This window comes from Ammospiza nelsoni, chromosome 21, assembly GCF_027579445.1.
Source record: "Ammospiza nelsoni isolate bAmmNel1 chromosome 21, bAmmNel1.pri, whole genome shotgun sequence".
In the NCBI taxonomy this organism is placed as follows: Eukaryota; Metazoa; Chordata; class Aves; order Passeriformes; family Passerellidae; genus Ammospiza; species Ammospiza nelsoni.
In genome coordinates this window covers 11,581,642-11,608,368 of record NC_080653.1, presented here as the reverse complement: position 1 = coordinate 11,608,368, position 26,727 = coordinate 11,581,642, and the positions used below count along the sequence as shown (strand labels likewise).

At 57.9% G+C, this 26,727-nt stretch overlaps 1 protein-coding gene across 2 annotated transcripts in view; it reads right to left on the bottom strand.

Annotated features, from left to right (window-relative positions):
- The window catches only part of RAP1GAP2 (RAP1 GTPase activating protein 2), a 50,859-nt gene extending 27,152 nt beyond the window's left edge, over positions 1 to 23,707 (bottom strand). The window contains exons 1-3 of one of the 2 annotated variants that reach the window (XM_059486954.1): positions 23,600 to 23,707; positions 21,404 to 21,520; positions 9,848 to 9,883 (exon numbers count right to left, since the gene is read on the bottom strand). In XM_059486954.1, the coding sequence (XP_059342937.1) occupies positions 9,848 to 9,883; positions 21,404 to 21,520; positions 23,600 to 23,649 (203 nt within the window). In that variant the 5' untranslated portion in view covers positions 23,650 to 23,707. Of the gene's footprint in view, positions 1 to 9,847; positions 9,884 to 19,655; positions 19,709 to 21,403; positions 21,521 to 23,599 lie in introns of those variants that run through there. The other variant, XM_059486956.1, reaches the window with a different exon arrangement.
- Between the last annotated feature and the right edge of the window lie 3,020 nt (positions 23,708 to 26,727).

Here is a 26,727-nt window from a genome sequence, read left to right as displayed (position 1 = left end):
GACAAATTCCTCAGGCACAGAAAAAAAAAAAAATAGATCCTATTTCTGTGCCAAATTACACCAATTCTCAAATTCATTTCCAATTAATGGAGGGGGAGGGGGTTAATTTTAAATCTTTTAGCTCTCACATTAAACAGGCAGATTCAAATTTCATTGAGTCTCCCTCTCTGGAGACATTTTCCACATCTCTCCTCCCCTTTTCCAGACAAGCTAAGTATTAATCTCCTCTTGGTTTATGCTGAAGTGGCTTTGTATTGATTTTTAAAGATGTTCAATTCTGTCCTATTTGGAAATAGACAAACACTGAGCAGAAACTCAGGTTTCCTCTCCACCCAAACAGGGCCCAGCCCACAGTGGATAATGGCATCTGGACTCACTGCAGCTGACTTGTCATTTATAGAAGACAATAGATGGTGAGGGCTGGGGGTGGGCTGGGGGCTATGGGTTCACACATGAAAAGGAACCAGGACCTCCTGCCCCACAGGACATCACCTCTGGCTGAGCCAGGCCCTGCAGAGCCTGCCCTGTATTTCTTGGGTTCTGCCACCTGGGAGCTGCTCCAGGATGGACAGGGCAGGATGACAGGGATGCCTAGGAAGGCACACAGGGTGGCAGGACTGGTGCAGCTGAAAGCTCCTGCCCTGCCTGTCCTCCCCATGCCTCACCGTCTCCACTCCATCCAGCCTCCTGTTCCCGCAGCGATGCCACCAAGCATCCATCACATCCTATGTTTGCCATAGGAACGCCCTGTCAGGGCCAGCACCCCCAGAAGCTCTCCAGATGTCCCAAAGGACACCTCCTAAGAGAGAACGCTGCAGATCAAGACATTCCTTTAATGTCCATCCTTCCTTTAAAACAGCAGTATCACCCTGTCAGTGACTAAATTACCTCCAGGGTAAGCAGTTGCCCCTGTTTTTTGAAGGAATATATATCCCTTGAAAAATGCCCTGACACTTTTGCTCCAGACAAAGCAGTTTGTCAGTGAGCTAGGAAGCCTGAGGGGCTGGAGGAGGGAGGACAGGTCAGGACAGGTCAGGACAATTACACCCGGTGATTAACTCATCACCTGGCAGCCGTCTGGACACTGCTGGGAGAGAAGGACCTGAAAACGCCAGGCTGGGACAAGACTGAGCCTTTACCCCTAGGAGTACTGGATCTGCCATGAATAAATGACACTATCAATGTTATTATGAAGCCATTAATTTATGTCATAACTTTGGCTTTTGTACAGCTGCTGCTGTGAGATGAAGCCCCCCATAGGTGAGCAGCCCACCAGTCTGCCTCAGCCACCTGCAGAGGAGCCAGCCCCCTGCTCACACCTGAGCCCAGCTCCGGTGACTCAGGGCTTCTCGGGCCAGAGCTGTGGCACTGCCTCATCAGACAGTGCAGGACACGTCCCTGTCACCCTCCCTGCCTCCTTGGGCAGGGGATATTTCTGGTTCCCTTGCTCATGAGGGACAGTGCCAGAAATACTCGAGCTATGCCAGGCATTTGCCACAGCCGGGCTGGAGGCATGGCCAGCCCAGCCTGCCTGAGCTCAGGGGCTGAGGGGAGCCCAGAGACCTGCCCAGGCCCTGCCCCAACCCCCCGGGACCCTTCCCCACTGCCCAGGCGCTCGCCCAGAGCCCCTCTGGGCACTGCCTCCCACCAGAGCACAGCACCTGCTCTGCCCAGGTGGGAGAGCTGAGATGGGGCAGCTGCACCAGCACCGAGGACTGGCAGCCAGGGAGGAACAAAAGGAGACAATGCAACACAGTCTATACCCCAGAAATAGAAACTGCTTCCCTGCAAAGGAGCAGTCACATCCCAATTTCCCTGGCATGGCAGAAATGGATTTGGAAGCTTGCAAACGAGGGAGAAAGCGATTATAGTGTTTCAATTGGTGCTGCAGGAGGAGGATAAGAGGGCATCCACTTTTACAGAAGTATCACAAGAAATAGAGCTTTAGACTACATTACATCCAGCCCCAAGTAATCTGATTAGAAATTTATTTTATGGCTTCAGTTAGAAAGACATGAAGGCAATCCCAGGAAAGCACAGAGCCAGCTCTTCCATGCAGGCAGTGAGACAGAGCACAGTGAGCCCATCTCCCCAGAAATGGCGTGAGACAGGTGTGACACGCCACAGCCACCCTGACACCACATCAATTCTGAGATTGGATGGTGTGCCAAGGTGTGGGGCAGCCCCAGCTCCCACCCCACACGTTGGCAAGGCCCCCCAGCACAGCAGTGCCCGAGCCCTGACGGTCCCTGTGCCCAGCACTGTGGCTCCTGTACAGAGGAGCAGAGCTCAAGTGCAAGAAAGGAGAAATTTACCCCTGAGCTCAAGGAGAAGCACACAGGGATGGGCTGGCCCTGTCCAGAGCCCATCCCTGTGACAAGTGCTCTCCACATCGACCTTCTGCCTGGGCTGTGGCCAAGCCGGGCCCAGGAGTGCCCATCTCCCCAGCACAATTTCCAGCCCTCCCAAGCAATAGGCAGAAAGAGTGGTCAAAGCCACAACAAAAGAACATGAAAGAACTCTCACTGCAGAAAGCAGCTGAGGCCAGGTGGGTCTTGTCCCCCTCCCCTGGGCAGAGGGGATGCTGAGGAGCACAGCTAAGGAAGGTGCTGGGAGCAGCTCCTCCTGGCACAGAGCCTCCAGAGCAGCCCAGTGAAGGCTCCTGGCTGCAGGTGTGCAGGGGACACTGAGCACCGTGTGTGACAGACACACTCAAACAGCTCCAGAGGGGGTAAGACCTGAGCCATAGCCAAGAACTTTAAGAAAGCCACGAAAGAACAGTGACCCAAGAGCAATCAGTGACAGGAGCCTGGAACACTGACCATGCCATCAACACATCAATGCACGAGTGGGTGGTTTTCTGAGACTCATTTATCAAGGAACAAAGCAAGCTAGGTACAAGGAGTCTCTTATACACCTCTCCCATCCATTGTGTGCCACTGGCTATGAACCAAACCCTATTCTGTAAGTGAGACAGCCCAAGTGAGTCACCTTTGGGCTCTTCCTGCCCAGCAGCCTGCCTGTGTGGTGGCAACTGGGGGCAGCATCAGCCACAGCACAGCTGACACAGAACGAGGTAGTCATGGCCATGACAGCAGCACAATTACATAGAAATTGTATTCCTGATAATTTGGGGTATTTCTCCCTGTGAACACAGGCCTCCTGAAGAGATGAGCTCCAAGATTTCAGCATCCAATTAAATTAGATCAAATCAGCAGAGGAAATTAGTCTTTACAGCATGAGCAGATCCTCTGAATTTTACTAGTAAATCAATGAGCTAAATGTCAGCATTGATCATTAACATCACTCATAAAGCCAGATTTGGAGGCACAGCCACTAACATGTGCCACTCGCCCAACACTTCCAGCACCCCCAGCACCCTGCTCAGCCCCAGCCCTGCCCGTGCAGAGCAAAGACCATCCCTGGAGCCTTTGTGCCAACCAGTCACCACTGGAATCCTGCTGGGAAGCTCAGGATTAGGCCCGAACTTTAGCCTCAATGGAGCCGTGCCCTTCCCGAGGGTGCTGCAAGGGATGTGGGAGGAGGAGATGGGCAGAGAGAGGGGCAGGGGGGGTCCCAGTGCCACAGGGGGGGCAGCAGCAGCAGCAGCACCTGGGCCCCAGCCACGCTTCTGGAGATGACACCATCTCAATTACCCGCCTCCCTCGCACACCTTGTTTGATGTGAAAGCATTAAAAGACATATAATTTGCGGAGCTAAAACACAGGTATTATCTCTGACACATCCGTACTACGGGGAACGTTCTGAAGTCAATCAAATCCAGGGGTTTCTGCTGCTATACAGATTTTTCCTTGCCTCTTGCTCCAAACAAGAAAAGATGGAAAATGAAGCAGTTTTTAGCTGCAGACCCATCATCTTCCTCTTCAAATCACCTCACACTGTGTAACTTTATCAATGATCAGGAAGAGGAGACCCAGATCAGCTTGTCAGGGCTTTAGAAAGCGGACTCTGCATTCCAAACTGGGAATTAACAGTATATTGTTGTAGCAGAAAGGAGCTGTCATGGTCCCTGGTGTGACACCAGTAACATTTGAGAGGAGCGAGACAGGGCAGTGCCTGAAAGGACTGACCTTTGAGACTTCACAGAGACCCAGAATACGGCTCTGACCTATTCAAGTACCTGTCAAGCCTCTACATGTCTGTTCTGGGTGGGAGCCTGAGATGAGCCATGTTTCCACAACGGGCTTTGGAAGATGTGAGTTCCTTGGGTACGGTATGGGTCACGGAGAGCACCACAAGCCCCACTAGAACTAGAACAGGCGAGATGGAGAGGGCCATTCCAGAGCAGGAGCGTGGCACGGGAGCGCCGCTGGGTGCCGTGGCCGCCCATCCCTGCCGGGCTGCCTGGAGCCAGGCCCTGCCAACTGGCAGGAAAAGCGACAGCCGGCGAGTGCGTACAGTAATTAACAAAATTATCATCAGGAACAAACCACGGGCTTTGTCAGAATGCCTGCACTGCCACGCCGGCACTGCCTACCCTGCTCTGGGCTCCTTGGCCCGGCAGACGTGGGGCTGCTCACAGTCCCCAAATCACACCCACCCTGTCCAGGGCCGAGGGGAGCCCAGTGGGGACATGGCCTGGGCCGAGGGGAGGCCAGAGGGAACATGGCCAGCGCCGAGGAGAAGCCAGTGGGAACATGGCCTGGGCCGAGGGAAGGCCAGTGGGAGCATGGCCTGGGCCAAGAGGAGGCCAGTGGGAACATGGCCTGGGCCAAGAGGAAGCCAGCAACCACCCCAAGTGGGGCAGAGCCCCTGCAGACCCTGCCTGGGTGACCTCAGTGACTCTGCAGACAGAGACCAAACCCAGGGCAGATGGGGCTCAATCACCACAGCCATCATGGCTCCCTCCACCCATCAGGACAATATTTGCTCTCGGAAGGTGGCTGCTCTCCCAGCAACCGCCCTCCGGCTGCAAACAGCTCCCAGCCTGACAGGCCATAAATATGGCAGGAGGAGAAACCAGCACAGTTTATTAGTTCTGAGACAGAGCTAAAAATAGACCCATGTGGGGCTGCTCAGTCCTCTGGGCACATGTAATTGTGGATAATCTAGCTTTAAATATGGGAAGGCTGTCTGACAGCAACAACAACATTTCAGCATATGGACGGGGCGGCACTCACCGCTGCGCCACCTCCAACGTCACCACCACATCCCAGCCCACCTCCCTGCTCCCTGCCTGGGCTTTCTGCAGGAACAAACCCTCACATAAACCCAAAGTCTACACCAGGCCACTAGGAGGAAAGCATAGAGTCAAGTACCCAGGGAGAGCATCAGTGGAGCTGTGCCAGTACCCATTCCCCCGGCCTGGAATTTTATATAGCTAAGGCTTACCAGATTAAATGGCTGAAACACTGCAAGTCCTCAGAGCTGACAGCACCTTCCTCCTCCTGTGAAAGCTTCCTCTGTCCCAGGCAGGCTGTGAGACGTGCTGGGAGGATGCTGTGTGGGCGCAGGGCTGGGTGTGGGCAGGCAGCCAGGGCGATAACTGCCCTTCCACGAAGAGGGAAGCGCTCCAGCCTGCCTGCCACAGATAGCAGCGAGACGTTGGGACTGGCTGGATTTTGTAAATCTCCCACCAGTCCTCGGGCTGACGGGGAAGGACAGACCATGGCCCTGCCACCATCCTGGCAGGCCACTCAAGCAGCTGATGGTGAGCAGGGCTGGTAGCAGCCCCCAGAAGTGGCAGCAGCAGAGGCCTGTCACCATCCCTGGGCACACACCTGCAGTTCCCTGGCACTGCTTCATCCCAGCAGGAACCCAGCCACAGACCTGCTGCCAACACACGGACTCATTTCGCGTGGCATGCCATGCCCCGCCATGGCTCTCCTGCACTCTGCTGGGTGCACAGCTAACACCCGTCTAGCACTGACCCATGGGGACAGACAGCCCAGCCTCATTCTGCCCTCCAGCTCAGCACTGGCTTTAACTGAGTTTAAAGTTTTGTGCAAGTACAGAGCCTTCCTTGCACCCTGGCCCTGCACACTCAGTCTCTCTCCAGGCACTGACAGGAGGGGGGCACTGCCAGGCTCCAGAACTGGGATAGCCATGCAGGGCATGCTGTGGGGGCTCACTGCTGGGGTTGGCACTGGGCTAGCTCCATGCCCATTAGCAATGGAGAGGAGCAGTTCCACAGACACGGAGATGGGAAACCTCCCTGTGTGCTGCAGCTGGCTGCTTGCAGTAGTTCTGACAGCATTTCCTTTGCATGTGCTTCTCCGGCTAAATATAATTGCAAAACATACATTTACATGCAATTATCCATTTATGAAGTGCTAATAAGTCAAAGGAATTTACTTAGATGCAATCTGCTCGCCAGACCTTGTCCTCACAGGACCCAAGCTCAAACCTCCAAGATCAGTGCAATAGTCAGTGCAGCCAGCTCCAAGATGCTAAATCATTCCCACATCTTCCCATTAACTCAGCTCCAGCCCATCAAATATTAAAGAACCTCAAGCCTGGACATAGCTCTTTTTACGAAGGTCGAGCAAATCTTTCATCTCTTCCCACCTTCATCCTCCTGCTGCCATCAGCAGAGCAGGATCACATGCTCTTTCATGTGAGTTCTAACTGCACACACACTGGCTCCCAGTAATTGCTGTGCATGGCTCCTCCGTTCCACAGAGACATGATTATTTTGGTGCTATTTTTGCTTTATAAGGCTGAAAGAAGAGGTGACTCTGCCTGAAGGGGGGGCTTTTTTACTGATCTTTTTGTTTAAAGCTCTGTGGTTTCTCAGTGCACCCCATCAATAGCAATGAGCAAATAACCAGAGCACAAAGCTGAGGAGCTGTCAGCAGGGGAAGGGCTGGTGAGCCCCCACGGGACATCACCCTGCCACTGTTCCACACAGGAGGAGGAAGGGTCCCATGGGTCGCCATCCCACTTTTCCACCTCCAGCATCCCCAATCCAAGGATTTTACAGGGCCAAGGGGGCTCGAGGGTCTCTGCCTGCTTTCTTGGGGACTCCTGCACTTGCTGGGCTCCTGTGAGAGGCAAGCAAACCCACCTGGCTGGCTCACCTGGCCAGAACTGCTCTTTGACATGCAAGGATCCTTTGCAGGCTGATGTTTTCCTCCAGGGTGACCTTCCCACCAGGGAAGCAGCTTAGCTGCCATCTGGCTCAGGTCTTCCCTTCCTGGCAGCACAACCTGACCTCAAACACCCCATGTGTGACCAGGACTGCATGGAGCTGTGCCCCCGGGAGCCTGGAGACACTTCCAGCTCCCTACAGAGACTTCATGTGACACAAGAAAACACCAACACCAAGCCAAGGCTGGGGAGCAGCTTCTGGACACGATTCCCCTTTTGCCAGCCCAGGGGATTCAGCAGCTCCAAGCGCTTTCCCCTGAAGTGGGTAAGGAATAATAAAATGTAACAGAAAAGTAGAGATCACAACGGAATTGGTCCAAACCAAACCCAGGGTCTGCAAATGCCAAATCCCATTTACTGCCCAAGTGTCTCAGTCTCCATTCCACAGCCCCAGTCCCAGCAGCTCTCAACAGCCCCAGCAGCCGAGCACAGCAGCACCAGTGCCTGCTGCCACCCCTGGGGACGTGCACCCCCAAACACAGTCAGCAGAGTATCCCCAAGCCTCCCCCAGACCAGAGCTCCGGGGCGCTCACAGAGCCCAGCTGTGCGGAATGCCCGAGCCCTGTACAACGCCTTCCCTGCCCTCCTGCAGCCCTGGCACCTTTGCTGCCACCAGCGGGGTCAGCTGGCGCTGCCAGGGCTCCCCACCGCCTCTCCCGACGCTGCTCCCGCCCTCCGGTCCCTCAGACACATCCCCGGTTACCATAGGAACCAACGGAACCCGAACCGAGGAAGCGAACGGAGAGGCGGGCGGAGGCAGAGCCGCTGTGGTGCCCCACCTGCGCGGGTGAGTTCATCCCGACTGTGTGCGGGCAGTCGGTCCCGTGGGGCATAGGCAGGGCTCGCCCCGCATCCCTCACCCTCCCACCCCGGCCGGGTGCCCCGGGCCGGGCTCGCTGCCTCTGCGCAGCGCGAGGCTCCCTGAGCTGCTCCAGGGCATGCGGAAAGCAGCTCCGATTTTCGGTAATAACTTATACAGGGGAAGAAAACTTCCGATGCTTGGTGCCTCTGTGCCACGGGTTAAACCAGGACATTCCGACAGAGGCTGCAGCAATAACAAGAGGGCGCTAAACCCCCAAAAGTTTGGGTTTATAATATTTTTATAATTTTAAAAGCTTTTACAAATATGAAACGCGGCTCCGGCTGAGCCCCAGTTACAGAACCACTTAAGGAAGCAGCCTACCCACAGAGCAGAAGCACTACGGGGCTGTGGGAAGCATTCTCTGCAAGCAGCAGCGGATGTTCATCAAAAGCTCCAAGGAAACTCCCTCCTCTGGCCAGGGCAGGAAAGGCGGAGATAGAGAGAGAAGCGTGGCGCCAACCCTCGCCCTGCCCAGGCGGGAGCATGGCAGCGTGCCCACAGCACTGGCACAGCATTCCAGCCTGCCTGGCACGGCGGAGACAGGAGGGTACAGGGGGCTCTGCTGCAGAACTGCTGCAGCAGCCCTGAGAGAAATCAGGGCACGGTGCACAGCAGAGTGCAAAGAGCAGCTCAGTCCTTCTCGGCTTCACGGAAAAAGGAAAGTCTGCAGAGAATTCCCTGCCCTCCCCAAAGTGGAAAGCATTGATTTAAACTTCTCATTAGTTCAGCAAAACCTGAGCAATGAGCGTAGCACCAGCGATTCTGCTGTGCCGTTTTCAACGGGCACTGGGCTCGCTCAGGCAGCAGCTCCCCCAGGCTTTCCGGATACTTTTCCATTAATGAATAATTTGCACAATGATTATAGAGGGAAACTGCATGAGCCATCACCCTGTGCGCTGCCTGGAGCCCAGGGGAAGCTTGGCCAGAGCATTTCTGCATCAGCACAGGGTGCAGCTGACAGCACTGGAGCTGCACGTGTGCTCACAAGGGAGAACGCCAGCCTGGGGTTCCAGGAACCCAGGAATCCAGAATCCAGGAGAGGGGAGGATGCATTACACTGGGAGAGAAGGGATCAGTACCCAGGATGTGCAGCCAGGAGAACAAAGCTGGTGGGAACAGGAGGCAGGTCCCAGACAGCCACAAGTGCTGGGGGAGCAGAGAGCATCGGTGCCACCACTCCCAGACCTTCTCCACCTTCTCTTCCCCATCAGCTGAGGGCGTTCCTCAGCAGGGATGGTGACCTCACACGGCTCACTCCATCACAGCACAGCACCTGGCCCAGTACCACCTTGCCAGAGCTGCACAGCCCACACCACCCACCAGTGTCCAGCAAGTGGCAAATCCACGATGGACCCACTAAGCAACACTGCCAGTCCACAGACCCTCCTGGACCCCAGCAGCATCTCCACCCCCTCCAGAGCAGTGCCCAGAGCCCCTCAGCAGCACAGGAGAGGAGCTGGGTCACCGGCACTCACTGTTCCACTGACACCACCTCTCCAGATTGAAAAACAAAATACAAAACCTCCACACTTCACTGGATTTCCATCCAGAAGCTCAGTGTCAGCCTGACCAGCTGATTCCCACCCCCGAGGCAGAGCTGGTGCCCTGTGGGTTGCCCCGTGCACCCCTCAGCCCGCTGATCTCACAGCGCTCCTGTCACCGTGTCTGCTGCAATCCCCCAGTGCCTGATTCACTCCAGGCTGCCAGGAGAACAGACTGTGGGACAGGCACGAACGCGTGTCCTGGAGTGGGCGGGCATGGCTGGGCTCCACTGCACCAGCTGGAGCCCAGCTCCCAGGGGAGCATCCCCCGCACCCCGAGCCAGCCCAGCCCCAGCCCGCGGGAAATCGCGGCGAGGAACAGCCAGGTACTCACTTGATCTTCAGGCTGGCCAGCATCGTCTTGTCGATCCTGGGGAGAGAGAGAGAGAGAGCAGGCTGTTACTGCAGGCACGGGGCTCCAGATGTGGCTGGAGGCGGCTGGGTACTGGGGGCTGCTGCCAAACACGACCTCAGCACATCCTTTGGAGGTGCCAGCGCTCCGGCTGACACGACCAACGCCACAGAAAGATTTCATCGGAAAACAAAGTCAACCAAGACTTAACCCAAAATGAAGCCTGGCAGCAAGCAAGAAAACCCCCCCCCTAGTTCCTTCCCGGTGCAGAAGTGCTGCCTCCCAGTCTGGAATGCCAGAGGTGAGCTGGGCAGCAGAGCAGGGCATCGCCTGTGTCCCAACTCTCTCCAAAGCACAGCTGCCACAAACCAGGTATTCACAGATGATGGACCTGTGGCAGCCCTGGGGCTGGGAAGATCCCCCCAGATCCCACATACTGCAACCCAGCCCAGGCAGACAAAACACAGAGCAGCCCCATTGCTCCCAGCCCTCACTGGCTCATGTGGGACCAGCAACCCCAGTTGCTTCACTCATTTCCCTGCCTCTGGTAATGAGTGCTCATCTCCTCAGAATCATTGTGCTTACAGACATATTAATATTAATTAATGCAAATCATAGTAATGTCTCAAAATGCAAAATAATGTCTTTTGGCAGTCACTGAAAATGCTCTGTTATCTGCCACATGGAATCAATTCCACATCTCAAAAAAAGACCAAACAGCAAAATAACACCCCCAACACCCTCTTGTTTTGCACTGTGATCACAGAGAACACAGCATGGCCACAGAAATGCAGCTTCCCCCCCCTTGCAGCTCTACCTTGTCCCCCCCAGGCCGGGCTCTGCTGTCAGGAGGGGCTGCACCCGCGGGGGGCACAGGGGCCGGGCCCTGGCACTCTGTGGCACAGCCTGAGCCTGGCAGGCACTCGGGCACAGGTGCCATCACCTGGCCCAGGGTCCCTCACTTGCAGCAGCCTCACCCTCCCAAAACCCCATGGCTGCGGGAGCTCTGTGCCAGGCATTTCCCCAAGCATCAGCTTCCATGGTCTGCTCTGGAGAGCCAGCGTGCTGCTGCTCCTAAAATAGATCTAGGGCACCTGCTATTGTGACTCAATACCTTACAAGCCTGCCCAGACCTTGTTGATCATTAAATCACACTGAACTGATATCAGAGCGTGCTGGGGAGCAGAGCTGTTTCCAAACTCAGTGGCAGAGGCAAAGCAGCCCAGGGACACTGGAAGGCTGGGGCAGCTCCCATGGGACCCGTCCCTGAGTGAGGGCTGCACCAGGGGCTCCATCCGGAGCCACGGCAAGAAAAAACAGTTGTTGTTTTTTGGCCTCTTAGAGTGAGAAGGGGAGAAAAAGAAACAACAACAACAACAACAAAAAAAAAAAAAAAAAAAAAAAAAAAAGCCACAGGAAATAAACTCCCATATTTGGGAAACCGCAGTGGCAGGGTGACTGTGAGAGCCGTTTGTGTGCCCTGCCCTGCCCCAAAGGCGGCAAAATGAAACTGCCCACACCCCACAGCGCTGGGCAGCAGCAGCTCCGGGGCGGCACCCACAGCGGCTTTCACAGCTTGTGCATCCCTGCAGCCGGACCGGGAACACCGCATCTGGCCCCGGGACGAGCACACTGCTCCGGGACCTCGCACCCTGCTCCGGGACCTCGCTGGCAGCAGATGCAGCTGCTGGAGATTTATAAAACAGCAATTTCCAGCCCAGCAGAGGCTGGAAATAGCGAGTGTGGCCACAGCAGGAGGCGCTGGGTGTGCCCAGGCACCTCACACGCAGCCCCACAGGAAGGGTGGGGCGGCCGGGGCCGTGAGAAGAGGCGGGCGCAGGTACGGGGCTCCGGCAGGTCCCTTCTTTTCCAGGGCACGCCCCGGGAAGGCTCTGCGGCAGCGCGCAGGGCTTGCCAGGAGTGCCTTCCCCGGGACCCGGGCAGGAAAGCACAGATCCCTTAGCAGCAGCCCCCGGCTCCTGGGGATGGGGCTCCCCCGCCGCCCTCACCGTGCAGATACTGGCAGGGTGTCTAAAGGAAAGGCCCTGTCCTGTTCCCCCAGCCCCAACTGCAAACACAGCCCCCAAGGGCCAGTGCAGCCCCCAAGAGCCAGTGCAGCCCCCCAAGGGCCAGTGCAGCCCCCCAAGGGCCACCTCAGCCCCCAAGGGCCAGTGCAGCTCCCCAAGGGCCAGTGCAGCTCCCCCAGGGGCCAGTGCAGCCCCCCAAGGGCCAGTGCAGCCCCCTCCAGCTGGCACAGCCCGTTTCCCTCAGTGACTCTCCAGCTCGTGATTTTCTCTCCCCTACAACTGCCAGAGCACACAAGCAGACAATGCAGAGCAGAGCGCAGCTGGCCCTGGATGCCCTGCCAGGGACGGTCACGGCTCTGCTGCACCACAGGAGCTCCTGGGATGCCCCTGGGCAGGCAGGGCCCAGGGCCGCTGCTCTCAACAGGATCGTGGGACAGAGCTGCCCAAGAGCTGCCACTTGCCCACCCCAAAATGAGCCCACATATCACAAAACTTATTTGAACAGAGGTCTATCCAAGTGCTCCCTTTGCCTTCCTAAGTAAAGAACACGCAATGCGGCCAAGGCAGCTCTCTTGGCTTCAGCGAGGCTCTGCTCCATCCCAGGGGACCCTGCAAAGCGTCGGCGCTTCAGCTGCCCTCCCGGTGCCCTCGCAGTCACTCAGCATTCCCCAGCCGGTCCCAGGCACCGTATTGCCCTCAAAGCCCCGGCGCTGCCACTGTCCAGCCCCTGCGGACCCGGGAGGGTGCAGAGCATCCCTGTGCCCCAGACACCACCACAGCCACAGCGCACTTGGAACGGGCACAAAACACCTCGGAGAGGGCAGAGGGAGAACCGTGTCGTCTCCTTAAGCTGTTTCCCTACAGATGAACGCCTCTCAGAGGGGAGAGACAGGAGCTCGGGGTGCCGGCAGCAGCCCTGCTGAGGCCACACAAGGAAGGGATGACTCCTGGGGGTGCCAGGACCTGCCCTGGACCAGGAGGGAGCTTGCTGCACACGCCAAGGTGCCCAAGGCGGCTGCGAGCATCGCTGTCTGAGTGCGGGAGCAGCAGCAGGGAAAGCAGCGAGAGAGGCGCGGGGGCAGCCGCTCCGGCAGGTGCCGAGCCCGGCGGAGCCCCGGGGCAATGCCCTCACTGCCATCCCCGGGCAGGGCCGCAGCCGTGCCAGGCTCGCGGGGCACGGGGCAGGAAGGTCCTTCCCGACCCGCACGCTCGGGCTGGCACTGCGAGGGAGGGCTGTGCCCGAGGGCACCGCGCCGGTGGCTCCTGCTCCGCCAGAGGGAGGGAAGCGCCCACGGCTCCAGCAGAGCGAGGGAGGGAGGGGAAGGCACCCACCAGCCGTAGCCGCCGAAGGACACGCTGCGCTTCCTCTGGAACATGCTGGGGGCTCGGTGCTGCCGGGGCGCTGCCGCCGCGGGGACAGCGGGCACGGGACGGCGGGCACAGCGGGCACGGCGGGCACGGCGGGCACAGCGGGCACAGCGGGCACGGCCGGAGCGGAGCTGTGCCGGGCGGGGGACCGGAGCACGTCGCGTCCGCCGCCCCCAGCGCAGCAGCGAATGCACACGCGCACACAGAAACACCACAAAAAAAGTCGTTTCCTTTTCTTTTCGTGGCCACAGGCTTTTCGCAACCTCACGCTGCAAATATCGTATTTCTCCTAAAGGCAGGACCACCATCCCCGCCACAAGGGCAGCGGGGCTGAGCCACGGCCACCGTGTCACCCACACACGCCGTGCCCTGCGGCTGCCCCGGCCGCTGAGGCCCGATCCAGAGGGTCACTGGTGCAGCACGGTGCTCTGCCCCTTGCTCTCTGTCCCCGAAATGGCAGCGCTGCAGTCACAGCACCAGGCTGGCTCCCTGCTAGGGGAACCTCCACCCACCCCTTCAGTGCCCCTCGGGGGACAGACATCCCACCTAAGGCATCAAAACCCCATCACCTCATCTCTCATGGCAAACACATCCCACCATCCCAGAGCCCAGCGAGGCATCTCCCACTGGCTCCCATGCTGCTGCCTGTTGCACAGGTTTTCCACCCTCTGGTGCCCGGGCAGCTCTGTAAGGCTGAAGTGGCACCTGAAGCCTGACCACCCCCCAAACTCCCCTGTCCTTTAACAGCCAGGCTTCGGAAATCCCACGGGAATGGAAATGCTGACATCTAGCTGGGTATGAGCTCCCATCCATCACAAATCCCCAGAAAACAGATGCTGCTCCCCGCTTTGGGCATTGCAGGACACAGCAGAGCCGTGGGGAGGTGAGCCTGGCTGCAGGGGTGGGCATGGTGCCCAGAGGCTGAGTGTGGTGCCCACCTCACACCTTTCACCTCCCCAAACCAGCCAGTGCCCACCTGCACCTGCTCAGAGCTGGGCTGCACCAGGGGATCAGCACCTCAAAGGCCAGAAAGAGCTTCTGAGTGCCAAGGTCCAGCCAGACACTCACCTCCTACCCCAGTGATCCAGGCCAACGCCTGGTGTGGGCTCGCAGCATCCCCTTGCCCTGGCACTCCATGCAGGGCTGGCTCCTGGCTCAGAGGCAGCTCTAGCCCAGCGTTCTCATACAAGCACCCAAAAGCTTTAAATTGAGAGGCACTTGAATTCTATCTGATGTGTGAAAAAAGGGGTGGGGGGAGAGGGGGTATAGCAAGCTGGAGAGAGAAATCGCTCAACTCCAGGGAAAAAACTTGGACTGAAATCCAGCTATTTCAACTCCTACTTTCTGCCCACAGCCTTAAAGGGATGAAACGATGGAAAGTCTTTTAATTTTAGATCTCTTAAGGACATTATTTAAAAAAAAAAATGCTGCAGGCTTGGAAGCCATAATTCAGGTGCTACAAAATATCTGGAGCAATCATTTGCTTGGAACACGTTTGTTCCTGGCCTGCCTGATCTGTGTCAAAGCTCTGCACCAGCAGCAGTGTGACGTTATCCTATCGCTTCATCTTCCCCCAGGTCGTGTCTTCCTTACACTCCTCCCAGCTGATTTCTGCCCAGCTCTACCGAGCTGCTCACAATTAAAATGTCTGAAAACAAAAGCTTTGGGTGCAGCCAGGCTCCGCCACACACTGGAACGAGCCCCAGTGCGGCTGCTCCAGCAGGGCCCTGCCTGCAGCGGTGTGGGACACGGGTGACAGTGGCTGTGGGAGGCACTGACCTTGGCTGGCACCACAACTTGGCCAGGAACAACTGGGAGAGCCCCAGAGACACGGCCAGCTTTAGACCTGTCCCCTTTTCCCCTTGCAGCACCATCTGCTGCATCTTGTTCTGCTGCTTCGGCCCTGCAGGAGCTCACAGCCACCAGAGGTGACACGGACACAGGACAGGTGACAGGGACACCCACGGCAGGGCAGGACAGCAGGGACAGGCACAGCAGGGCAGGGTGACAGGGACACCCACAGCAGGGCAGGACCTGGCTCCCCTCTGCCGGAGCTCACTGCAGTCAGTAGGTCATGGTCACCATTGTCACTCCTGCAGCTCCTCCTCACCTCATGCTAAAGTACAGGGTGACCCCCTGCCTGCCCCAGGATTTCAGAGCACAAGAGGGCAGGACCCTGGAGGGCCATAGGGAAGCATCTCCATTTCCTGCTCCAGGAGGGAGTGGGGCAGCCCCTGCACAAGCCCACCTCACCCGCTCCAGCACCTGGGGTTACCCATGGCTGGCAGTGATAGGAGTGGAGCTCTTCCTGCTCCCCATCCCCACAACTGGCAGCCCCCCAGGGCCACATCAGCCCCCCCAGATCCAGGTGACAAACTGCATTTGAACCAGGCAAAGGTTAAAAACACACCAGGGGCCAGCCTCAGCTGCCCCAGCCTCCCTGGCTGTGGGTACCTCACCACCGCCTGCCCAGCACCATCTCACCCGCAGGGGCGTGCCTCCAGAAATAGGCTCTGCAATGACATTTTCTCACTTCCCCTCTTCCCCCCCCGAGGTATTTCACACAGGCTCAAAAACAACAAGGAGAAAACCTTCCTACTTTCAGAGCAGGCACAGGCAAATCATAGCCGAGCAGCCAAAATTAGGGAAAACAAAACCCTGGGGGAGGACGACTCCTCAGTACCATCTGCACCAGTCTAAATTAACATCTCCCAGGGGCCTCTGCCAGAACCAGGATCCCATTGCTCCAACCAAACCTGCTGAGCAGCCCCTGCCCACTGGGAACAGTGCCACACTGCTGGTGACATCTCAGAGCAGGATTGTGCCCTGCAAGGGCAGCATAATTCTTCCCTTTCTTACTGGGATTGCATCATTAGTGCTTTAATATTGCCTGTGGCACTCTGAGGGCATTCGGCTTCCTTTAATGATTCTAAAGAAGGTTGTGGGCACCCAGAAATATTAGATTTTGTCCTGACAGGAAGAACATACCGTGCGCATCATCAGCTTGACCTACAGAGCAAAGGAAAACAGTGTCCACATTACCTCTGACTCAGTACAAGGAATATTTAAGCACTATTTTCTTCCCTTTATGGTACTGCTGAAGTGAAAAGAGAAATTCCATATCTTAAATGCGGCTTCCCACAAACCCCAGCTTTCTCTCAGGGGCGGCTCTTCACTGTCCAACAGCTTCAGACCAGAAGGACCGGGCGGCTCCTTTGGTCACAGGGAGGCTGTGTGTCACCCAGAGGGCAGCTTCAGGCACGGGATGGGAAAGCCAGAGCCCTTCCTGAGCCCAGCTCAAGTTCAAACCATGCTCCAGCTCCTCTTCCACATTCTTGAGAAACCACTGATGGCTCATGGACTCATCCCTACGTCCAAAGTGATCCGACCTCTCCTGCTCGTTTCTGTGGAAATGGCTGAAACACAGATCCTGGAGGAAGCCACTGTGCATCCTGCAGAGCCTCATTTCTCAGGCAGCTGGCACAGAGGGACACTTACACCAGGTATGGCAGCACCAGCTTTCCCAGCAGCCCAGGAAGCGCCTAGCACAGAGGAAAGGAGCCCAGGAAACCAAGAGGTGCTGGCCAGGTGCCCGTGACCCCCAAAGCCCCACTGGCCGCTCCCACCATCACATGAACCAGCTCTTTGCCACAGATCGTGTCTCACCACAGCCCTGTATGCAGAAACTCATCACACGGGCTCCCAGGCTCATGGAATTCTTCTCAGCCCACTGAATTTAATGCACAGCGTTGTTTGTTTTCTCAAGGCCACCCATTTTAGAGTTCTGCCTTGATAGCAAGGGCACGAAATTCCTCTCTCATGAAAAGGCATGAAAAGGCTCTCTCTAGGAAAAGCCTGTTCAAGCACACAGATTTTCTGGGCCTGTTTTCTCCACCTTTTCCAGCCACCCCCTTCCCATGCCAGTGGAGCCAGAGGGAGGATGCAGAAGGAAGCAGAGGCTCACATCCCCGTGCCAGTGGAGGCAGAGGGAGGATGCTCCAGGGAAGCAGCAGAGGCTCACATGCCTGTGCCAGTGGAGCTGGAAGGAAGATGCAGAGGGGAGCAGCAGAGGCTCACATCCCTGTGCCAGCAGAGCCAGAGGGAGGATGCAGAAGGAAGCAGAGGCTCTCATCCCCGTGCCGTGTGCCTCCCCAGGAGCCAGCAGGGAGGCTGCTCTGTGCACCCACACAGTGCCCAACGGGTGCCTTGCACAGGGTGCTCCAGGGACAGGGCAGCACCCCTGCCCGCCGTGCTCCTCCCGCCGTGGCTGTGGCAGCCCTGCTGCAGGCAGAGGAGCAGCTGCCGTGCCAGAGCAGGTCCTGGGCTGTCACCATGGCTACCTGCACATCCCTGCACGTCAGTCCCCACTGCCTGCAGGAACGGGAGCCCAGAGCTCGCCTGCCCAGGCAGTGCAGGGGCTGCAGGAAGGAGGGTGCATTGGGGCAAACCTCCACAAAAACCTGCCCCCAGAGCCAGGCTGGCACTGGCAGCTGCGCCAGGAGCTGGAGAGGGTTTGGCCCAATTCACACAGCAAACACAGAGCAGGGGGTGGCTGCAGCCAGTGAAGAAATTGTGGAGAGACAGAAAAAGAACAGCTTAAACTGAAAACCAGAGCTGGGAAAACGTGGGGGCGGGATGAAAGCATGGGAATGAGAGAGACCTGAACATGTTTTGGCTGGAAATTAGGAGGTTTCTAATTTTCAATACAATCAATCTCTGGGACAATTTCCTAATAATGGAAATAAAGGAATCAAAAATACCCCAACCCCCTCATTGAGACTCAGAACATTTAAGATATTACACAAGGTGGTAAGGTCTAGTGTCCCTGTCCATAGGAGGGGGTTTGGAACTGGATGACCTTTACAGTCCCTTTAGCCCAAAGCATTCTGTGATTGTGTGATCCTGCAATGCCCTCAGCAGCAGGGCGCTGGGCTCGCTGACCCAGCATGTGTCCTGGCACCTTGCCCTGCCCAGGGCTGCTCCTCTGCTCACCCTGCCCTGCACCCTGGCCTCAGCAGCAGACAGGGAATCCGTGGCTGCCCGAGGCTGAGCTGCACTGGCACAAGGTCAGGCCTCAGCAGCCGGGCTCAGGTCTGAGGCCAAACCCGTGTGTGGACACTGAACATTGCAAACAAGCCACGTGGGGCTTGGACTCGAGCTTTTGCAAACCCTGCTACCTCTTGCCAACATCATCTGTACTTTTCAACCATTTTGAGTGGGCTTTTCAAGAGCCAGGCTGAAACCAAATCACAGTCAAGCAACAGTCCTTCTAGCATCCAGCTTGGAGGCAGATGTTAACTCCAAGTGAGGATTCATCTGCCCCCACAAAACTGCAAAACTGTCTGTGGAGAATGAGCTGGTTTTAGCTCCTGGAAAAAATGTCTGTCCTCCTGTTGCTGCTGAAGTCCTGTTCCTGTTTCCACAGCAGCAGCAGCCACCAGAGCATCTGAGCAGGTACACAACAGGCAGCAGCAGCAGCAGAGGGCCTCTCTGAGCAGCCCTCAGGACCCTGCTACCACACAGATGTGCCTAGGGATGAGGGAAGGGAGGATGATAAAACAAACAAGCAAAGAAAAAGGTATGTTTGCTGCTATGGTTATCCTCTCCACTGGGAGGAACCGGCAGCAGAGGGAGAATGCAGTGTCTGTGAAACGTGGTGTGTGCAAGCGCGAGCCGGCTGCCTGCAATCACACCGCGGGGTGGATCTGAATTTAAACTCTTTGGCATGATTCCAACCTTCAATAAATCCTGCCTTGTGGACAGATATTATGTCCCTTCTGCTTCTAAAACAACAAGCAGTCTTAAACAAAACAGCAGAGCCTAGAGCGTGCAGAAGATGGCACAACCTGGCAGGATCCATCTCGGCCTGCATTCGCCAGGGATGCAAACAACATCTCACAGCCCTCACAGGCTCTGTGCAGCTCCACGCCAGGCACACCGGTGCTCTGCCTGTGGGAATGAGCAGGATGAAGGGAAAGCTCAGCCTGGTGGGCAGACATTGCACGGCTTTCCTGTCAGGGATGAGCTGCAGCCCCGCACAGGGGCCGTGGTGGGGAATCGCCCCAGCAGACTGGCGTGGGCACGCAGGGAGGCTCAGACATCCCCGTCTTGTGCGAACACCTGGGGCTCCCGGCCAGGAGGCGCCGGGGGAGGCAGGACAGAGCCCCCCGCATGCCGCCGGACCCCAGCACCCCGACCCCGGGGACAGCAGGCAGAGCCCCGCACGGGCTGCTGGAAGTCGCCTCCTCGAACGGTCAATATTCTAAGAGCCGTGCTGGCAGCCGCTTCACCGCCCTCCCACACACGGGTCCCGTTACCCCGGTCCGTCCCCAGCCCCGAACGCGGACGGAGCCGCGGAGCGCCGTGCGGGGCTGCCCCGCTGAGCGCGTACGTACCGGGGATGGAGCCGCAGCCCCGCGCCGTGCCGTGCCCGCCGCTCCCGCCTGCGGATCCCGCCGCGGTGGCGGAGCCGGCCCCGCGCGGGGCGGGGCAGAACCGGGCGGGGCGGGGCAGAACCGGGCGGGGCGCGTTCCCCGCCCGCCGCCGCGGCCCCGGGATCCCGCCGGCTGCGGCGGCAGAGCCTGCCCGGTGCCACCGCCCTGTCCTGCCCAAGGCACCAACGCAGCCCCGCCGCGTCTGTCCCCTCGCTCCCTCCCCGTCGAGCAGCCGCCGCAGCGGGCAGCCCGGCCCGCAGCATCCCCGTGCCCCAGCGGTGCCCGCAGCCTCCCCCTGCCCGTCCCTGTGCCCGTCCCGGTGCCCGCGGCTGCTCCTGCCGAGCCAGAGCTTACACTTGGGCCGCCTTGGGAGACAAACATTTTACTCCCATGAGAGAAACACAGACACCACTCATAATAGGTCGCTGGTATCCTACAGAGTCTCCAGACGGCTCCAGGTAACTTCCCAGGGGAAGCTTCCAGGTAACTTTTCCGCTGGGAAATCAAAGGCATCCAGGGAAATTAACGCCCTCGGGAAATCAAATGAATCTAGTGAAATTAACCCCAACAGCACTTAACATCAATTATAAATGATGTTACACGCATTTCAGTTGCACGTGCCAAATGAAACATGCGCATCAGGCGCGGGGCTAACACAACCTCTGAAAGCAATTTGCAAAAATTAGTTAAAATCAATAAACAGCACAGTCATTCCAGTTTCTGGAAAGCCTCTCCAGCGGCAGGCAGAGGAATTCCCGTCGCGGGAAGCAGATGGCAGCAGGCAGCGTGTCTGCCGTGGCAACAGCCGGCGTCTCATCGTGCCCCTGGAAGTCTCTCCCAGGTGTGAATTTCACCTGTCCCAGGTGTGAATGTCACCTCCTTCCACCCCACCCGGCTTGCCCTGCATGAAAAGTACCCGCAGCCCTTCCTGTCCTGGGAAATCCAAGTGGATTTTGGGCACCTCCATCCTCTGCAGCCACCCTCCCACTGCTGTTCTCATCCATGCAGTTCCAGGCAGATAAATACTTCAGGGCTTTAAGGGCTCTGGGAGCAAAACTGCTGCTGAAACAGAGAGGGAAGAGCTTTTAGTGCCACAGCCACTCAGGGACTCAGCATGTTCCAGAGCTCCTTGCAGGCCAGAGAGCAGATGCTGCTCTGTGTGTGTCTGGAGGCCCATGAGGCTTTTATGTTAATGGTGTTTTATCATCAAACACGGGGTGGGAACTGACAGCAATGCATATGCATCAGCAGGGAGAGCCGCAGCATGTGCCTGGGATGTGGCTCCCAAGGGGAGAGTTTAAGCACCGACCAAAATCAGGGGATCAGAACAGATATTTTCCAATGATCACTGATGGCTGGGGAAAACACAGCCCCTGGCTACCATCTGTTTTTAAGTAAACCTCAAGTGCTGCCCACATAAAGCAGATCCTCGACCAAAACCATGGGGACGATTGCAAGAAGAGTTTGGGCAGGCAGGTGATCGTTTGTCCTTCCCACTGCTTTAAACCAAACAGCTCTTATGTGGTGTTTGCAGCTCCTGGTGCAACCACCGCACCTGGCGCTTGATTTTGAAGCGCAGCCCAGGATGCTCATGTGTCACTGGGCTCCCAGACAGGCTCAGCAGGCCCACAAGGGCTTGTGACAGAGCAAGCAGCAGGGCGTGCCAGCGCTCTACCCACAGTGCCCACCCTGAGCCCGCGGCCCCTCACCTGCTGGGGGAGCCCAGGTCTGCCCTGCTGACGATGCGGTGCTGCTGGGGCGAGTAGAGCCACTGGAAAGCCGTCAGCGTCCTCTCCTCGATGCGGAAGCGGCCCTCTCGCACGTACCTAAAAATAAACCCAGGGAGACTGAAATATTCATCAGCCCCGATTGCGGGAGGGAGCGCAGCGCGCAGGAGCGGCTGGGCCCGCGCCACGGCCTGCCCCGGGGGCAGCAGAAAATCCTTTACAGCCCCTCCTCTGCCTGCTCCCTGTGCCATCCTCACCCTCACTGCCCCCAGCCCACGCAGCCACGGCCGTGTCTGGGACAGGGCATCCCCTGAGACTGACCCCAGGGAGGGGGCCCTGCACACCCTTGGGTACCTGTGGGGCTGCTGCCAGCTGCAACCCTGTACAGCCCCAGGGGACCGAGCCCCCAGCCCACCCAGGGCCCCCAGACCAGCCCCCAGCCCACCCAGGGCCCCCAGACCAGCCCCACAGCCCCCCCTGACCGCCTTGTGCAGGAAAGCAAAGCGCAAACATTCCCAGAGCAGCGCAGGACATTCCCCTGTACAGCCCCAGGGGACAGAGGCACAGCACCCCTGCTCAGCACCATCGTGCTGGGGTACAGCCTGCCCCAGCACACACGCACCCCCAGGCCAGCCCCATCCCCAGGCTGACCCTGGCTCCAAGGCCTTTCTAGCATCACTTCGAATGCCAGGCCAGATGCTGAGGCTTATCCAGCAATATTTGAGTGAATTGATAGTTATGAATTTGATTAGAAGAGTATGGGTTCCCTGTTAAGTGAGCAAAATTCTGATAACTGCAGTTGTTTCCATCTTTTGGAACAAAATCCTGCTGCCTGCTTCCATGCCAGCAGCCAGCTGTGCTTCATACACACTCCTCTGATCATGAAATTTCATCAGCGAGTAATTAATAAGTTAAGCCCCTGTAGTACTGATGGGAGACACACGTGCACACAGCTGCCGCAGCCATGAACCTCAGCCAGAGCTGCAGAGAGCTCCTGTCCCTTCCTCTGCACATGGATGTTCATTCCCAGCATTAACCCCAGGGATGTGCCCACACTGGATGGGGCTGAGGGGAGGCTCCAGTGTGCCAGGAGCTCCCCAGGTGCTGCTGCTGGGCTCTGTGACCTGCCTGAGCCCACCCTGCAGGTGCCATGGAGCTGGGGCAGTGACAGTGCAGGAGCTGCAGCTGAAGGACACCCAAAAGGCTCCCTGAGCATCCCCAGCACAAAGCGACCTGCCAATTTTCCAGTTAAAAACAACCGAGCACGGTGCAATGCCAGCGCTCCCTGCAGCTCTGGGGTATGATAACCGTGCACAGAGCAGGGGCAGGGAAGCCAGGATGTCCCTTGGGAAGTGAGGGTGAGGCAGTGGGGATGCAGAACAGCCAGGCCAGCAGTACTGTCACAGTTTGTTCAAGTGTGTGAGGGGAAAAAGTATCCTCGGCTGCAAGGAGCGGGGGAAAGGGAGGGAGAGAGGAAAAGAAAAAGCCTCAGTGGTTCCCACTCTTGTCCTGGCTTGAGGGGCTCCCACCCACAGCTGGCACCCAGCACGGGCCCGGCTCTGCTCCCACCCGGGGCCCGGCCCGGCGCTTCCATCAGCGTCCCCAGCCACAGCCTGGCATCGCCGCAGCGCCCTGCTCAAAAGTCACAAGCTTCGGACGTCACGAACTGCACAATTCAACATCAAAGAGCACAGACAAAGCTCGTTCTCAATGTCAGCCCGTCCCGGCTGCTCCGGGCACAGACGGTGCCCTGTTCCAGCCCCGTCCCCGCACGCCAGAGCCCGGAGCAGCCACGCGAGTCCCGGGGACTCCCCGGAACGAGGAGCGCTCGGCACCCCGGCACGCTGCCGGCCCGCGCTGCCTGCTCAGCGGGCACGACCCTTTCCCGAGCGCACAAAGTGTTCGGAACCGCCTCTCCTGCCTCTGCCAGCGATCCCCCTCCCTGCACCCCGTGTGTCCCCCGGATGGAGCAGGAGCCTCCCCGGGACCCCCGCGCCCCTCGGAGCGCCCCGCACGTCCCAGACCCAGGGCGAGGTCCGTGTCCCCCCAGCCCGCGTTCTCCCCCTCTCCGGGCTGGGAGCATCCCCAGCCAAAGCCCAGAGCCCTCGCAAGCTGAGCCCCTCCGGTGCCCAGCTCTGCTCCCCGTTGCCGAGGGAGCCCCGGGCCCGCCGCACTCACCAGCGCACCAGCTCCCAGCGCCGCTCCCCCGCCGCCTTGCCCGAGGCCATGCCGGGGGTCCCGCCGGGCGGGGCGAGCCCGCAGACCCCGCTCGGAGCGGCGGCGGCTCCTCAGCGGCGGGCCCGGGGCTGCGCCGGTTCCTGCGCCCGTTCCTGCGCTCCCGCCCCCTCCGGCGCCCGCGGGACCGGGGGGGGCCCGGCCCGGGCAGGTGCGGGGGGGCCGCACCGCTGCCCCGTTATGTAAAGCGTTATGCAACGCCCCCGCCGGGGCGGCCCCGAGGGGGGCACAACGCCCCCGGTGCCTCCCTGCGGACCCCGGAGTCTCGCACCGGCCAGCAGGACTCCATCCAGGTTCCAGGGAAATGAGCGTCTGCCAGCCTCTTAGACACTCAGAGCAAGTCGGGCTGAGCATCCCAAAGTGCCTCGGGAACAGCCACGGGGACAGAAAGCCCAGGGCGGGCCCTGGCATCCCGGTCCCCCCCGAGCCCCCCACTCACCGATCCCGCACAGGTGCGCGGGGCGGGCGGGGCCGCACCTGCCCAGCCGGGGCTGGGCCCACCCTGCTCCTGTCGCGGTCCTTGCTCGCTCTAAGAGCACCCACTCGGCAGCACCGGCAGGACTGTTCGCCCATAAATTCAGAGTAAAACCTGCCCGAGCCGGAGCTCCCCTCCCGCCAGAGCCCTGGGCACTGCAGCGGGCTCAGGGAGGAAACCACACCTGCAGTCAGGTGTTACTGCAAGCAGCTTGAAACCACACGGAAAGCTGTTTCCCAAAAGTGGTGTTCTGGCCCTAAATCCTCACTTTTCTGATCTTTGAGAACTTAATTTCACAGCTCAGCAAACCCAGGTGCTGCATCCACAAGCCAACAGCCTCATTTAGAGCAAATGTTGTTCAATATCGAAGCAAATTCCTGTTATTAGTAATTCTGAAGTCCTGCTGGTGCTGGGTGCAAACACATCTGAAGGGCATTGATGCCTGCTCGCAGCTGGGGAGCAGAGGTTGTCCAGCCATGCCAGCTGGGGAGGCTGTGCCTTGCCTGGGCCACAGAAAGGGAGCTCAGATTCTCCCACATCTGGGCAGTGGCCTGCCCTCCACAGGGCTCTCATCTCCTACGAGCCATGGGCTGCAGGCTGGAGAGAACCACCTGCCCAGAGAGAACATGCCCAGGTGGGCAGCTGGGGATGCCCACGGCAGCCCAGCCTTGGCCTCCTGTGTGGGCCAGGAAATGGCTGGCACCCCACATCTGATGCTTCACCATAACAATTTTTAAAGACCTGGGAGATTTAAAAATAAAAGCAACCTTCATTTGAAAAAAGTTTTTAAACAATGAGAAAAATTAAAAATTGGACCGTTCACATATCATATATGTATTAACAGAGGAACAAATTGCATTGCTCAGCTCAGGCAAATATCCTTACAAGTAGATATTTTCCAATCCCTGTGGAAATGTTAAGCTAATGTTAAATTTATTAAAATCCTCCAGCTTTTAGCCTTTAGACTTTAAGGAGCTTCTTATTAGGTTCTTCAAAGCAATTAGAAGGCACACATACACTACATTTCAATTAGATTGAAAAATAATATCTGAGGCAAAGTTAAACTCATTTATAAATTAAATGGAAAAATCCCCCTAATAATTGACTCGGGGGTGGCGGGGGAAAGCTCTGGTCCCACAGCACTCCCGTGGTCACCCTGGAAGGGCACAGCGTTCAGGCTCACTCCAGTGCACACAGGATGCAGCTCCCGTTGGGAATCAGCTGCTTGTTCCAGGAATCGGCCAGCACTGAAGGGAGCCGGGCTGACCCGGCACAGGCCCTTGGCCACGTCCAGACCTGCCGGCAGAGGCTGCATGCCTCAGCTCCTCTGCAGCCCGGGAGGGACGGATGGTGGCACAAGCAGCCCCCGGGGCCCGTCCCTGCCCGCTGACTGTGGCACGGAGCGAGACTTGGCACCTGTGAGGACCAAAGGAGGCCGTGGTGCCCAGCGCCCCTTCCCCCTGCAGGGCAGCACGGCCCCGGCCCTGCCCAGCCCCGAGCGTGGGGTGTCCAGCGCTGCCACAGCGGGAACGAGAACGCAGCCTGGGACAGCTCGAGCCAGGACACGGGCGCACTAACACACACAGACACACACACACACCCCTACAAACACACACGCATGTACACACACAGACACACACACACACCCCTACAAACACACACGCATGTACACACACAGACACACACACACACCCCTACAAACACACACGCATGTACACACACAGACACACACACACACCCCTACAAACACACACGCATGTACACACACAAACACACACACACACACCTACAAACACACACGCATGTACACACACAAACACACACACACACACCTACAAACACACACGCATGTACACACACAAACACACACAGACACACACACACCTACAAACACACACGCATGTACACACACAAACACACACAGACACACACACCTACAAACACACACGCATGTACACACACAAACACACACAGACACACACACACCTACAAACACACACGCATGTACACACACAAACACACACAGACACACACACACCTACAAACACACACGCATGTACACACACAAACACACACAGACACACACACACCTACAAACACACACGCTGTACACACACAAACACACACAGACACACACACACCTACAAACACACACACTGTACACACACAAACACACACAGACACACACACCTACAAACACACACGCATGTACACACACAGACACACACACACCTACAAACACACTCATGCACACACGCACATGTACACACACTCCTACACACACCCACAAACACACTCATACACACAAACACACACCCGTGTACACACACACACATGTACACACACTCTTACACACACACTCATACACACACACACCTACACACAGGTACACAAACACACCCACCCACATGCATGCACATGCACACCCATGGACGCACGGGTGCTGCCTGTGCCGCTGTCCGCCGGTGCCGCTGCCGGTGCCGCTGCCGCTGCCGGTGCCGGTGCCGCTGCCGGTGCCGGTGCCACTAGAGGTCAGTGCCGGCTCGGAGCAGCGGCAGCAGCGGCGGACCCGAGTCCAGCCCCGCTCGGAAGAGCT